Source organism: Coptis chinensis, chromosome 5 (assembly GCF_015680905.1).
Source record: "Coptis chinensis isolate HL-2020 chromosome 5, ASM1568090v1, whole genome shotgun sequence".
In the NCBI taxonomy this organism is placed as follows: Eukaryota; Viridiplantae; Streptophyta; class Magnoliopsida; order Ranunculales; family Ranunculaceae; genus Coptis; species Coptis chinensis.
This window is the reverse complement of record NC_141460.1, coordinates 84,907,448-84,922,743: the sequence shown is the minus strand read 5'-3', so window position 1 is coordinate 84,922,743 and position 15,296 is coordinate 84,907,448. Positions and strand designations below refer to the sequence as shown.

At 39.0% G+C, this 15,296-nt stretch overlaps 2 protein-coding genes across 2 annotated transcripts; one reads left to right on the top strand and one right to left on the bottom strand.

Annotated features, from left to right (window-relative positions):
• Positions 1-650: 650 nt before the first annotated feature.
• LOC147499542 (peroxiredoxin-2F, mitochondrial-like) lies at positions 651-5,134 on the bottom strand. The gene is given in 6 exon segments (XM_086561294.1): positions 651-924; positions 2,687-2,781; positions 4,150-4,259; positions 4,262-4,307; positions 4,722-4,751; positions 4,856-5,134. Coding segments are annotated over 6 exon segments (600 nt in total). The 5' UTR covers positions 5,069-5,134; the 3' UTR covers positions 651-818.
• A 4,543-nt stretch (positions 5,135-9,677) lies between these two features.
• On the top strand, positions 9,678-11,260 carry LOC147499541 (norbelladine synthase-like). The gene is made up of 2 exons (XM_086559136.1): positions 9,678-9,980; positions 10,835-11,260. Exons 1-2 carry the CDS (start codon positions 9,797-9,799, stop codon positions 11,113-11,115), a joined length of 465 nt encoding a protein of 154 aa, XP_086415262.1. The 5' UTR covers positions 9,678-9,796; the 3' UTR covers positions 11,116-11,260.
• Positions 11,261-15,296: the final 4,036 nt, after the last annotated feature.

The window sequence follows — 15,296 nt, the reverse complement described above, 5'->3', positions numbered from 1 at the left end:
AGTCCAATGGCTCCTTATCCCACAAGAAGCGGCAACTCTGGCGGTTTTTACTCTTCATCTCACCTTTTCTTCAGCCTTAGTCTCTAAATTTCAGTCATCTGACTATGACTATATGAGTCAGACTATATGAGTGTACTCACATTCCTACAGCCTGACTATGACTATATGAGTCAGACTATATGAGTGTACTCACATTCCTACAGCCTAATATATTGGTGAAGTCTGTACTCTGTAGGGATTCTTTTAACATGCACGTTGACAAGTTGGTGGAACCCATAAAGGCATAAATTAGCTCTCCCAGTGCATTCGTTCAGTTCGAACTGCTGGCATTCAAACTCAGACACCATCGGGTGGGTGAGCTAGACTTCTAAACAAACAATAACCGTTCCAATGGGGCTGCTAGAGTTCTAAATTTGGCTGGTGTTATGAGAATGACTCTTGAATGGTCGATGAAATATGTTGACGGGTATGAAACTTAGGACGTCCTAGAATCTTCTCACTGGACCTTCAGAACATCATTTTATGTTATCTGAGTTAGTTCTACACTTCTACCTATCATTCAAAATAGCAATAAATGCAGTGGTGAAAATGCACCCACATTGATAAGAGACTAAACAGATCGACATTGATAAGAGACTAAACAGATCGACTAGAAAGAAAGTAACAACACTAGAGAGTCTTGCTTGTATCAAAGCCAGAAAATACAGGTCGATATAAAAGATAGCAACTGAAAGTGAAACATATTATGTAGCTTATTTAGCACTTATTTAATTTTATTGTTGAATTAAAGATATAGATTCAAACACAAAATCGCCAGATCAAATCTGGTCTAAGATGACCTCTCCACCGGAAACTTTGAATTCAGATGGGACTTTTTCCACGTTTAAAGTCTTGACCTTTCCATCTACTACGTAAGCTGACCATCTGCATAACAATGACCACACAAGTATAAGCACATTATATTAAGCTCTAATAACAGGAGCTCATAACAGAATACTAGATTACAGGCTCAAAGCGTAGCCACTCAAGCACGCTATGACAGGCCACATGCATAAACTGGAGTTCCCTTTGTTCATAGACCAAGCGGAAAACCTGCTAGCTTGCTCATGTGCTTGTACTGGCCTAAGAGAATGTAATGCTTCAAAAGAAATGATCCAAATAGGATACTTCAACGTCACACCTCCATAATGAAATACACAATTCTAGGCTCATGTTAAGCCTGAAGTAACATTTTAGAGTTTTAGCACACATCCCCTTTGTTTTATGCAGTTCACGATCATGCTCCAATAACATTAATTAATTAAACAAAGAAGTCGGTAACATGATAGTCATCTTATTTTGGTTCAAGGCTGTCTCTGCGGTACATGTCAATTTTAATAAAAGTCTCATCTATGGAGTCGATTAACTCCAGACTTGTCAGCTATTGTGAACATTGTGGGCTGTTGCACTGGTTCCTTCCCTCAACAGATTTAGGTCTCCTGTTGCTGCACCCTACAAAGCAAGGTTGTGTGGCCCCCGGTGACTGAAAGGTCCAGAAAAAATGCTGGATATCTAGATGCACAAAGTATCTCTCCAAGGGGAGCAGGATCATTCTCATAAAACAACCCTCTACTCTTTTCATATGTTTTTTGCTCACTGTCCCTATGAGCATTGCAAAGGAATTAGAGAAGGATCCTAGGAAACTTTCTATGGAAAACCACATTATGATCAGCTCATCAGCAATATGATCTTATTTGTTGGATGAAAGTTTGCAAGTGTGAAATGCCTACTAAAGTACATTTTATTCTGTTTGGCCTCTAATTTTGTGAGGAACAATTTCAACTCATTATTAGAGGAAGAGGGGACAACTCAGGTTACATGGATGTGTGATGTGTGGTGAAGAAGAAAATCCATTCAACAGTACTGTGGACTGTCTAGTTGCTAACACAAAATACACTCTGTTTTTCTGCTCCTCAAACTGCACCCTCCCTTACTAGCTGGCTACCCTAGAAGACCATCTTCCATGCTATTAGTTATTTAATTGGTGTATTTGGCTTGAAACAAATGAGCGGATCTTTTCATACGGAACTCTCCAGCATATTATGCAGTTGTATGATGATTAGGGCAGGGAACGGGTCGGGTTCGGGTCGGATATGACTGTATACGAATCCGTATCCGAATTTTTTCATCATATCCGAATCCGAATAGAAACCCGATCGGGTAACACTAAAATTTTGTATTTAATTGAAAATAATATGATATTTTATTATTTCTTTGAATCCGAACCAAACCGGATATATCCGTATCCGTATTCAAAAACAGATATATTTTTTACCCGAACCCAACCCGAAATGGATTCGGTTCAGGTCAACCCGACCCGATTCCCTGCCCTAATGATGATTTAATGGGTTTGAAGTCTCATGCCCTCACTGTTAAGGGACTTAGAATTGACGAACTAGAGTCGAGAGTGGACTATATGACTCTGCCATTGTGATGTCTAAATGCATCTTCCCACTCATTTGGTTCATAGTATGGATCTCTCAGGCTGAATGTAGTTAATGTACACAGACGTTTCATTTTCATTGAGCCAAAAAAAAAAAAACACAAAACAAAACAAAAAAAAAAGAAGGTGAAGAAGAAAGGAAAGACTTAAATCAATACATATCCACGTGAACGCTGAATAGAGAATTAATGAAGTAATTCATACCTCTGTGAACGAGGTCCAAGCAAAGCACCAGAGAGATCCAGGCCTAAGTCCAAGCTCTTGTGAAAGCTCCCATCAAAATCTCCATAGAATTCAATCTATGATCAAGAAGTAAAAGCTAAATAAGGAATTGATAAAGATCCAGGTGAAGATCGTATCCTTGTCACTGACTGTCTTCATAGCAAGAGAAGCAACTACAACAATGGAATTCACATTCTATTTATACTGTAAAGTATGAATTAATAATAGTCAACAAATAACACTATGTTAGAACACGTAAGAATGTATAATAGTATACTAGTGTGAATAAGGTTTTGCAGATTATCCACAAACTGTAAGGAGTTTAGAAATTTAAAGTCATTCTAGGGCCTATTGTAAGTGGCAAAGTTGAAAATGATATATTTTCACGTTCTCCAAAATTTTGCTTCCCTTTATGATATTATATTACCTTAGTACGGTCGGTAACACCTAAATCATGTTCAAAGACAACTGATATCCTAAAATTTTACAAACTTGGAATGCGTTCATTTCCTAACTATGGACCACATCTAAATATGTGCGGTTGCTTGTAACAAATTTTGACCTGGCCCACTATTAAGCAATGCCCAACATTTGTGAGCTAATATCACATTTAGAGATTCAGTCCATAAGTAAACGAGGCATACAAATTTGTGAGCTAATATCACATTTAGAGATTCAGTCTATAAGTAAACGAGGCATACAAATTTGTGAGCTAATATCACATTTAGAATATTAAGAGACCACCAGACTGTAACCTTATTTCAAAAGCTCTTTAAAATGTACGATTACTTCTAGCTGGTTTGCACATCATAAGCTGAGTGAGATTTAAAAATCCTGTATTTTTCAGTCTCCTCGCTGTGGGACAACATTTTGACACCGTCTAAAGATTACTGACCTCCATCCGTAACACCAATTTCGAGATTGTTCAAGGATCAATAAAACCAAATGTACTTATTTAGGGATGTCTCAATTCTCATGTTTGGTTCCCTACATAATCAATGCGTTCTTCGAGGAACAACAACAGTTTCAAGGGTGGTCGTATATCATTTCCGCACAAAATTTACTATCAACATTGAAGCTCCAATCAGAAATAAGGCCCTCGAAATAGGGTTTGTGGTTAGATGTGTTTCTAGGTATTCGACTTTCCTGTCACTAGTCACTACTCCTGTCATTCACCCTACTTGCAGTGTGCTTCATAATTTTACAGTTCAATGCCAGAAAAAGGATACCTGACATAAGTTTCTTATTTGTATATGACATTATCCAGGATTGCACGTAAATGCTACATCTTTCAACATCACAGCTAAAGCTATTGAATATTCCAAGGAAGACTTAACACATTACTGGAACATTTCATGAGCTACGTAAGAACGTAAAAGAAACTATCATTTATGGCTTGAAAAATTAGATTTGGATAAAATAGATAAAATTCATGAAAAACATACAGCTTCTTTAGCTTGAAGCTTCTCTGCCCATCCATTCATAACGTATGGATCATTCACAGCTACACAGATTACAGAATCAACTCCTTTGGCCTTAAACTTATCGATGTTGTTTTGTAGCTAGGAACATGCTGTGCTGAACAAACTCCAGTGAATGCACCCTGCGATGCAAGAAACAGAAAAACACACATAGAAATAAAACAACAATCAACAATGATTCACAAGCTGCATTGCCTAAACCAAAGTATACCATACGCACACTGAAAAGTGGAGTCAAATAATTCATATTCAATAGTCCCTTGTTTTTCCCAATAAGTACACAAGTCATTACAGTGAATTGCATTTATTTTTATTTTTATTTCAAATTGAGACTATCTAAAACGATTGCCTGGCCGACATTGTCACAGCATCCACCCAACATCTCTCCCATTGGGCAGACCCTGAGATTGTACTGCTATACATCTCAAGGACACTCACTGCTCTAAGACTAAATTATCATATTCCAATTAAAGACAAAACTAAACTAATCACATAAACCAAACAGGAAAGAACTAAAAATGAGGATAAAAACTTACAGGGAGACCAAAAATGACAACTTTCTTGTCCTGAAAAACAACAAATGAACATAAAGTAATCATTAGAAGCTTCAAAACCAAAAACAAACACAAAGGGGCATGTTTAAATTCAATTTTAAGCATAAATAACAAACCTTGAAGAGATCTTTAACAGGAGTAGTAGAGAATTTGGACTCAACACCTTCATCCCAAGTTCTAGCTTTCTGAAGAGAAACTTCAGGTGCAGTTGAAACTAAATCAGTTCCAACTGAAACTGATGCAAAGGATCTTGAAGCAGCTATTTGAAAACTACCCATCATTGTTTTCATTGTAGACAAGCTTGATTTCTTCAACATTGCAGACGCCATTTTTTTTTTTTTACTGGAGCTAGTTTCTCTATTTGGGTTTTGGGTTTTATGTTCATTTTATTTTGTGATCACCTGTAACTTGACACAGGATAGTTATATGGGTTGAGGCGTTTTATAATGCCATGTTTCACACTGTTGCTTTGCTAGATGTGGAACTTGGATGGATTTGGGTGGGCTTGGACCTTGGTATTAACCCGAGCCCAACCCAATATTCTAATTCTTAGTAATTGGAAATTTGGGATGAGATCCCAATTTTCCAATTTTTTTCATGTCAAGTCCACTTCCCTTAATTTTATTTACAGATTTAAGGCAAAAACACGGGTTGATGTCAACAATATAAGTTTATATTTACATATGAAAATTTAAATTTCCACAAGACAATTATGTAAATATAATTTTACAGATTTCTTCAATTGATAAAAAAATATTGTAAATTTAAATTTATACATGTAAATGTACATTGTCATATGTAAATACTATGTAAATTTACATTTACATAGATAAAGAAAAACTGTGTAAATTTATATTGTCATATTTACACATGATAACTTCAACCCAGTTTGTCCTTGAGCCGAAATTATTAATGAAGATTTGTCTTAAAATCAAAATTATTAATAAAGATTGCTAACATTAGCCTAATTTTGTCCTTGAGTTCAAATTCAATTTAGTATTGGACTTATTGCGAAACTATTATTGGGCTTTGTATGTGCTTGGGTTGTAATCCCTAAAATTCTTAAACCAGGACTGACTTCCTAATGCGAAGCTAGGACATTATTCTATGCCAAGTGCCAATTGCTATTCAATTTTTCATACCTATATTGTTTACCCCATCAGGTTCACGTTCCGCGAGTGATCCAAATGAAAATCATAGTTAATTATGAGGTAAATTCCCAAACAAGGTGTCAGTACCCTCTACTCTCAAACACTCGTGGCAGACCACGTGTCCAAACTACAAGCAGGTCGTGCATACGACCTAAAGTCGGGGGGTCCAAATGACCTAGAAAACGTAACCGCTGCAAGTTAGTCAACAACATCATTAATGAAAAATCATTACTTCGTAACGGAAGGAGTAAAAGCAATCATCAAAATAACGCAAAAGGAAGATCTACGCCTATAAAAAGAGGCGTTTTCTCCATTCTCAGGGGAGGCCAATTCTCCATCTTCTCGATCATCTATCTCCATCTTCCCTCCAATCAACCAATCAAAAGCCCGCTCGAACTACATCTGACTTGATTCGAGTTCACTAAAGAACTCGATCGTAGGCAGCTCAACATAACCGAGTTCAGTCGAACAAATACTACCTCTACATTAGCGCCGTCTGCCGATTCATCTTCTTGAGAAAAAGTATTAATTCAAACCATTTTCTCAAGCCCACGAAACTTGGTAAAACCACCATGGAAGGACAGCTCAAAGCTTTAGCCGATCAAATGAAAACTCTCCAAGATTCTTTTATGGCAAGCACATCATTGAAGTTTCCATGACGCTGGTGTGGATTATCAATGGCGGCAAGCGAAAAGTCAGCGTTCTAAGAGATATCTACATTCAACTATCCTTCATTTATACTAATTTTTAATCTTTTGATCAGTTCGGATAATCTGTGCAGACTTTTATGTTACAAGATATACTTCTTACTTACATATCACTTGCAGCCGATCCAGTACCAACCCGAGGGTTGCAACTACCACCATGTCACACGTTCTTTTACGGTGAACTGGTGACAATACAGATCCAGGAATCCAGCTTACAAGTCGCTCCTTACGAGGTCAACTAAGGTGTTGGTTCAACCAATCTCAAATAGAAATTGCATAGCATGTTAATCTATGGACCTATATCAATGAGGAGAAGCGTACACCATCACAACTCATCACAGAGCTATATCAAAATCTCAGCCAGATCTCATGCAAAGACCTCCGCCAGGTCGTCCATCAGCCTTCCATTAGCCAAGTTGTTATCACTCATGTCGTCCTCAGCAAGGTCGTCCACCACCAGGTCATCCTCCTCCAAGTCATCCTCCGCCAGGTCGTCCTCAGCCAGGTCGTCTATCAAATCAGCGCATCATCAGCTCAGGTCGGACAAAAATAGAAAAATGTGAATTTACAAGAGAAAACATTGGATTTTGACATCGAAAATGACCACCACAGAGTAGAGTTAGGTGGTGACAGCGTGCGCGCCGCCGAGATCTTTCCGAATTGACGCGTGATTCTGACAACTGTAGCCAAAGTTATGGCCAAAATACCAAAACACATCCAAACTTACTCCAATTGCCTAAAGATCACGATTACTTGTCATCTTTGCGCTTATCCGCCAACTCATGATACTTTAGTACCATCAATGTGCAATCTGACAACTCAGCATCATTTGACTCAGATCCTCCTACATCACTCATCCAGGTCATCCATCAGATCAGCGCATCATCAAGTCAGGTCATCCTCAGATCAGCTCATCTTCAAGTCAGGTCGTCCTCAAGTCAGCTCATCCTCAAGTCAGGTTGTCCTCAGATCAGGTCATCCTCAGATCAGGTCATCCTCAGATCAGCTCATCCTCAAGTCAGGTCGCCCTTCAGATCAGGTCATCCTCAGATCAGGTCATCCTTAGATCAGCTCATCCTTAGATCAACTCATCCTCTGATCAGGTCATCATCAGCTTAGATCATCCTCAAATCAGCTCATTCTCAAGTCAGGTCATCCTCAGATCAGCTCATCCTCATATTAGCTCGTCCTCAGCTCAGGTCATCCTCAGGTCAGGTCGTCCTCAAATCAAGTCATCCTCAAGCCAGGTCAGAGCAGGTTTACAACTTGGAAGAAGCAACCAATATTCCAACTATTAGTTCAACTCGAACACAATCACTATCAGGTCAGCTTGTGCATAGGTTGTCATCAGTTTACTGGAGCTTCAACAAACATTATCAATATTCCAGGTCGTCCTAGACTGACCACACCGCAAAGCTCACGCGTCGATGACTCGATGATGTAAATCAATCTAAAAAGCTCGCTCGCCATGGAGTTATACCACACACAAAAGGTTGTCAGCATATCCATCATCAATTGAAATAACAAATCAAGAGGAAGCAATACTTTGTCGAATCAAGGAATCAACAATTCCAAACCGAAAAGCATCTAAGTGTTCTAGAATTAGATATAACAATTCAAAACACGCAGTTTCTCTTCGACAGTTCACATATACTACAAATCAGTGAGTCGCTCGAATTGCAAAATGGAAGTTCACTCCCTTGCAGTTTATTACAAGCTAGCCAATCAAGCTAGGGGGCTAGCTACAACCATCTCCGACCTAGTCGCTCAAAGCTCCAAAACTGGGCCTAGCAACATACAGTCAATTCAAGACTAATAACCATAGTGACGCCCCCAAAAGGCTAGCTATCAACCATAGTGACACCCCCAAAATGCTAACTATCAACAAAAACACCCTCAAAAGGCGTACAAATCAACTTAACACCAACGCCAGGGTTAAGTTTGATTCAACTGTAATTACCACTCAAAGGCTAATTATCAGTCAAATCTAATTCACGGTACCCCCCAAAAGGACCACAAATCAATTTAAGGCCTCTGATAGGGTTAAGCTTGATTCAACTGTAATTACCACTCAAAGGCTAATTATCAATCAAATCCAATCTACGAACTATGCACTACGATATACGATTTACGATCTATGCACTACGAGCTACGCTGTGTGCACTACGACGTAGGACCTACCTACCACATCAACTCACAACAAAGCTCTAAGCAACAAACGACATCCAGCCTACAAACACAGAAAATTCAATTCGCAACAATCTCAATTTTCAACCAAGTAAAACACGTGGTCTCCTTTATTATCTTTCTTTATACCACTATTCTACAAACATTGATATAAAGAAAGGGGGTTGTGTCAGTACCCTCCACTCTCAAACACTCATGGCAGACCACGTGTCTAGACTACAAGTAGGTTGTGCATACAATCTAAGGTCAGGGCATCCAAACGACCTAGGAAATGTAACTGCTGCAAGCTAGTCAACAACATCATTAATGAGAGATCATTACTTCATAATGGAAGGAGTAAAAGCAATCATCAAGACAGCGCAAAAGGGGGATCTACGCCTATAAAAGGAGGCGTCTTCGATCTCCATTCTCAGGGGAGACCAATTCTCCATCTTCTCGATCATCTATCTCCATCTCCCCTCCAATATTCAACCAATTAATCAAAAGCTCGAACTACGTCCGACTTGATTCGAGTTCACTAAAAAACTGCCTCTACACAAGTCACGATAATGTCAATTTGTTCTCAGCTCGAGAACTATCAACAACTTAGTGCAAAAAGTAGCTGACATCCACAAATTGCTGATGAATTGCAGTGTGGTCCTGATGACCATGGATCTAATTAGGAAAAAAATTGACATTATCGCGGTCTTGTTTGGGAATTTACCCTTAATTATGCATGTGACAACATGTGGCGGTTTTGTTCATATTTGCAAGAACATGCATTATAAATCAAAATTGGTATTTGTTTTCTTATGATTGGAATCTTTGCATTCGTGGGTCTCTACTAATTTCAAAGATATAATAATTAAGGATATGATGCGTTAAGGTTGATCAATCGTTTATGTCACAATCATTTAATTTGCTTGACTTATATATATTAGAGCCAAACAGCATCTTAAGTCAAGAGATCCATTACGGCAATTTCAGAAGGGTAAAACTTTGGTTGGTCTTGACGAAAGAATAGTGAGGAACAATGGAGGGACAACTTGAACATGAACTGGAAGTAAGTGTGCCTGCTAGTGAGGTCTGGGATGTTTATGGAGGTCTTAAACTTGGAAAGCTTGTTTGTGAATTACTTCCTAATGTTATTGAAAAGGTTGAACTCGTTGAAGGTGATGGAGGGGTTGGAACAATTCTAAAGGTCGTATTTCCACAAGGTATGCTTTGATTTATAACCTGTTGGTAAACAAATTTAGGTACGATGATTTTGTATATATGCATGGAGTCTTTTTTTTGGTTTGGAATATATATAGTCGTGATTCCTACAAAGTTGGATAGACTTTATAGGCATTTTTTCCAATTCAAATCCAATAAAGTTGTTATGTCATTTTTGTTTTATTTATAACTGCTACACGTCTTAATTGGGATGGAAATGTTATGGACAAACTTAAAAGTGGATTGAGGTTGTTTCGTTTCTGGTTGACTTAATTCTATATATTCATTAAGGTACGGTATCGTTTTGATCGATATCTGATTAGATATATATAAGAAGATTAGCATTTTCTAGCTTAACTATTTATTTCAACTAACCGAAATTAATATATACCGACCTTACAAACAGTTATGGAGTCTCACTGATGGGTCAGAATCGTGTGCGTCAGACGCATCTGACGATGATTTGTTAGTTCAATCCAGCGTCTTAACCCGTCGTTAGCATAAGAGTTCTTATGGGGATGCTATATCTATTTTGAGGACGATGAAAAATGTGGTTGCAAAATGATGGCTTAAGGAGTTAAGGTGTAATTCGTACCTATTTTGCTTAAACGGGAAAGGATATTAACGATGTGATGAAAAATGATTTGAAATGAGTGATAAAATCAAAGTTACCTAGCTATTTTACTTCATTCGCTGTGGTATAATTTGATCGATATCACACCTTAAACATCATTTCATCCTTTTTGTCATTTATGTGCACTCCTCATTTATGCCGAAGTTAGTATCACCGGTCATCATCACCAAGAATTATGCTTATGTCAATTATATTACAAGTCATACCTTTTTTTGTTAATAGGAACACCTGGGTTCACATTTTACAAAGAAATGTTTACGAAGGTTGATAATGAGAAGCGCCTCAAAGAAGCAGAGGTAGTAGAAGGAGGATACTTAGAGTTTGATTTCAGCTTGTACCGGGTGCGCTTTGAGATCATAGAGAAGGATGCAAAGTCCTCAATTATCAAAACAACCATAGAGTATGAAGTTGATACTGCTGCCAATGCTTCAATAGTTTCTAGCAAAGCTCTGGAATTGATTGCGGAAACTATTGCCAAGTACCTCACTGAAAAGCAAGTATAATGCACGAATTCTGTGATTGAAAAACAAGTTTACTGTAAAGTGTTGTTTGTGTCATTGTGTGAGCGAGGGAGAATGACTTGTCTGTAATTTGTTTGCCTAATTTGTTTACCAACAAATAAAGAACATTGACAAACTATTGGCCATATTTGCTGGACAATTGCAATTCTACAAGCCTACAAAAGAAAATTGTTCTTAAACAGTTAGATAATTTAAGAATAACACGCGACTAATTTATTGATTATTTTTGTGAAAAAAAGAAAATAATTTTGATAATAAAAATGAATATGCACAACATGCTGCCTCATTACCATTTTTGTTCGTCCAAACCCTAGCCAAACCTCACTTTTCTCAACCCCCCCCCCCCCTGCCCAAATCGTTTTGTTTCCATTATCTATGCCTTGTGAGTCATGAAGAAAAAAAAACCCTTCTTTTTTTTTACTAGTTTTCTGGTTTATCCCCAAGATCTATGTTTCTATGGGTTTGATGGGAGTTATGGTGGAGGGATCTGCCCATGCAACCCTTCTCCTTCTAAATGAGGGAGTTTTTCAAAATCCTCTTCTCATTTTGCAACTCCATTTCTTTATGGAAGGATTTTGGTGCTTCGGTGTAGGTGTTTTGGTTGGTTGCTACAAGCCGACCATCTCTTTTTTGACTGATCTCCCTCATTTTGATATGGAATTTCGGTCTTATTTGCTTGTGGTCCTCAATATTTCGGTTGTGCAGTAACAAGTCCTTCCCATAGTTCGGGATTTCGGAATTCTCGGAATTCCGGTAATTCTAAAAACCGAAATCCAGTAAATTTCGACCCTATAGAATTAGGAATTTCGAATTCATTCGGAATTTCGATTATTTCGACACTATATTTGAAATTTCGATTTTTTGAAAAACCGAAATTCCGAGCGGAATTCCGGAGTTTCGTTCGGAATCACGAACTATGGTCCTTCCACATCCAATGATATGGTGTATCGATGCCAGCGGATTTCTTTGTCGGGCCGCCGCGCTTCACATGGTGAGGTGTCTCCTTCAGAAAATAATGTTAAGTTGACTATTTGGACCTTCGGGTTCTTGTTATGGACCTTTGGGATGCAATATAAGGTTGCATATATGGGTGTGCCCACAGGAGTCTTTGTTATGTGTTATCTTATTTCAGTGGTTTGTGCATTAGGTAGTTTCTATTTTCGACCTTTTCTGTTATGGTATTAAGTATTTTAGTTTTTAGTAAACTGTAGTCTATAAAAGGCATCGAGTAAATAATAGAAAACAGTTTTTGATTTCAATAAAGTTTATTATTCAGAGTAGAGGTTCTTTATTCTTTTGTTGTGAGTGTTGAGTGTTATTTGATCCTATCGCCTTACATAATCTGGTATCAGAGCCATAAAATTTCCTTACATCATGTCTCGTGCAAGACGTGTAGTAGCAGGTCGTGGTAGAGGTCAGAGGATGGATCCCGGCCTTAGAAGATGTGTATGAGTGAGATCATGTGGCCAATCTCCAATGGCAGGTTGATGCGCTCGATCACCGGCCAATTGGCAGCTCTCCAACAGCAGCAAGAGCGTCGCCGTCGTTCTCCTTCCCTAGACTCGGTGGAAGAAGATAGCGGTGCGGAGGATGTTAATCCTTTTGTTCCTTTAGTTCGACAAGAAAACCATGAAAATAGGCGTTGGGAATCTGGCATCAAGGTAGAAATTCCTGAATTTCAAGGTACTCTGCAGCCCGATGAATTTATTGATTGAATATACGTGGTAGAGGAGATTCTGGAGTTTAAAGAGGTGCATGTTCATAAACAGGTGCCCCTAGTGATCACGAGGTTCCGGGGAAGGGCTTCTGCATGGTATCAACAGGTGAAAACCACTAGAAGCAGTCAAGGTAAGAGCAAAATCGCATCTTGGGATAAACTAAAAAAACATATGCATGCGGCCTTCTTACCATATAACTATAAACGCGATCTGTATAATCGCCTCCAAAGTCTTCGACAAGTGTCTCGATCCATTGATGATTATGCACAAGAGTTTAATCAATTGGTGGTGCGTGTTGATTTAATGGAGGGTGATGAACAACTGGTTCACTGTTATATTGGAGGGTTGCGCCAGAATTTTCAAGTCACACTAAACCTGTTCGACCAATGGTCTATATCTGAAGCTCATCAACGCACTTTGTGCCTTGAGAAACAATTCGCACGGAGGGGTGGCTTTACTACTCCAGTTACCAATTCTCACCTTATTGTTGGGACGCCAAATAGGCTTCCAAATCTGCAAGGTGGGGGTCAACGATTCAAGGATACCACATGCTTCAGTTGTGGGGAAAAAAGCCACATCGCCTCTAATTGTAAAAAGAATAGTTTGTTTGTTGATAATGACGAGCCAACTGATGCCCAGTTGCACAATTTTGATAACCCGTTGTTTGACATGGGTGAAGATGAGCAGCAGGAGGAGATCGTTCATGGTGATCAGGGTGAATTGCTAGTGGTTCATCGGGTCTGTTTTACTCCAAAGGATGAAAGTGGTAATGGCTGGTTATGCAACATCATCTTTCACTCTAGCTGCACTATGTGTGGTAAGGTCTGCCACCTTGTCATTGATTCGAGGAGTTGTGAGAATGTAGTCTCTGAGGATGCTATCCAGAAACTGAAGCTACCTATCGAAAAACACCCCAAACCATATACTCTGTCCTGGTTGAGTAAAACTATTGAGGTAATTGTTTCCAAACGTTGCCTAGTTACTTTTTCTATTGGTGCTAAATACAAGGACAAAGTGTTGTGTGATGTGGTACCAATGGATGCATGTCATATTTTGTTGGGTAGGCCATGGCAGTTTGATAAAGGAGTGGTGCATGATGGTCATCTTAATACTTATAGCTTTTTGGTTGAATCTATTTGAATTGTACTGATGCCTAGTCCGGAAGTGGTGCATAAAAAGAGCACAAGTAATAGTGATTCGACTACCTTGTTATCTAGGCATAATTTTGAAAATGCGATGGTGGAGTCGGGTGTGGTGTATTTACTTTTGGGACAGTCGAAAGGGCTTGCTAGTGACATTCCTGAGTGCGTCAAAGGGGTGTTAGATGACTTTAGTGATGTGTTCCCTACTGATTTGCCGTTGAAGCTACCACCTTTAAGCGATATCCAGCATCACATTGATCTTGTACCGGGGTATAGTCTTCCTAATCGTCCCTATTATCAGATGAGCCCAAAGGAACACGATGAACTCAAGTGACAGGTGGAGGATTTACTATCCAAGGGGCATATTAGGGAGAGCCTTAGCCCTTGTGCGGTCCCAACACTGTTAACGCCAAAAAAAGACAGCACTTGGTGTATGTGTGTGGACAGTCAGCCGGGCCATTAACAAGATCACTATCAAGTACCATTTTCCAATACCTCGCCTGGATGATTTGTTAGACCAGCTTCGTGGAGCAGTGGTGTTTACTAAGTTGGATTTAAAGAGTGATTACCATCATATATGGATACGGATACGGATTGGGGATGAGTGGAAGACGACATTCAAGACTCGTGAGGGTTTGTTTGAATGGTTGGTTATGCATTTCATGCTTTCTAATGCACCTAGCACCTTTATGCGGGTGATGAATCAAGTGTTGAAACCTTTCATTGGTCATTGTGTCGTTGTTTACTTCGACGATATCCTAATTTACAACCGTGACTTAGAGACACACTTGCAGCAATTACATGATGTTTTATCAGTTTTGCACATGGCACAATTATTTGTTGCACCCCAGAAGTGTTCTTTATGTGTTGACCGTGTCCTTTTCTTGGGCTATGTCATCTCTAAGAATGGCATCTCAGTGGATGAAGCGAAGGTGGATGTTGTTAAATGCTGGCCTAGTCCTGCAACTTTACATGATTGTCGGAGCTTTCATGGGTTTGCATCCTTTTATCGACAATTTATTCCCAATTTCAGTACTGTGACAACACCCATTACAACTTGTATGAAGGCAGGTCCATTTGTGTGGACTAAGGACGCAGAAGATAGTTTTGAATTGCTCAAACAAAAGTTGATTTTGGCTCCTATACTTACTTTGCCCAATTTCTCGATTCCTTTTGTGGTTCATACCGACGCCTTTAAAGTTGGCATTGGGGCCGTTCTATCTCAGAATGGGAGGCCTATAGCTTATTTTAGTGAGAAGTTAACCGGTGCTCGGCAGAATTACAGTGCTTATGATATGGAATT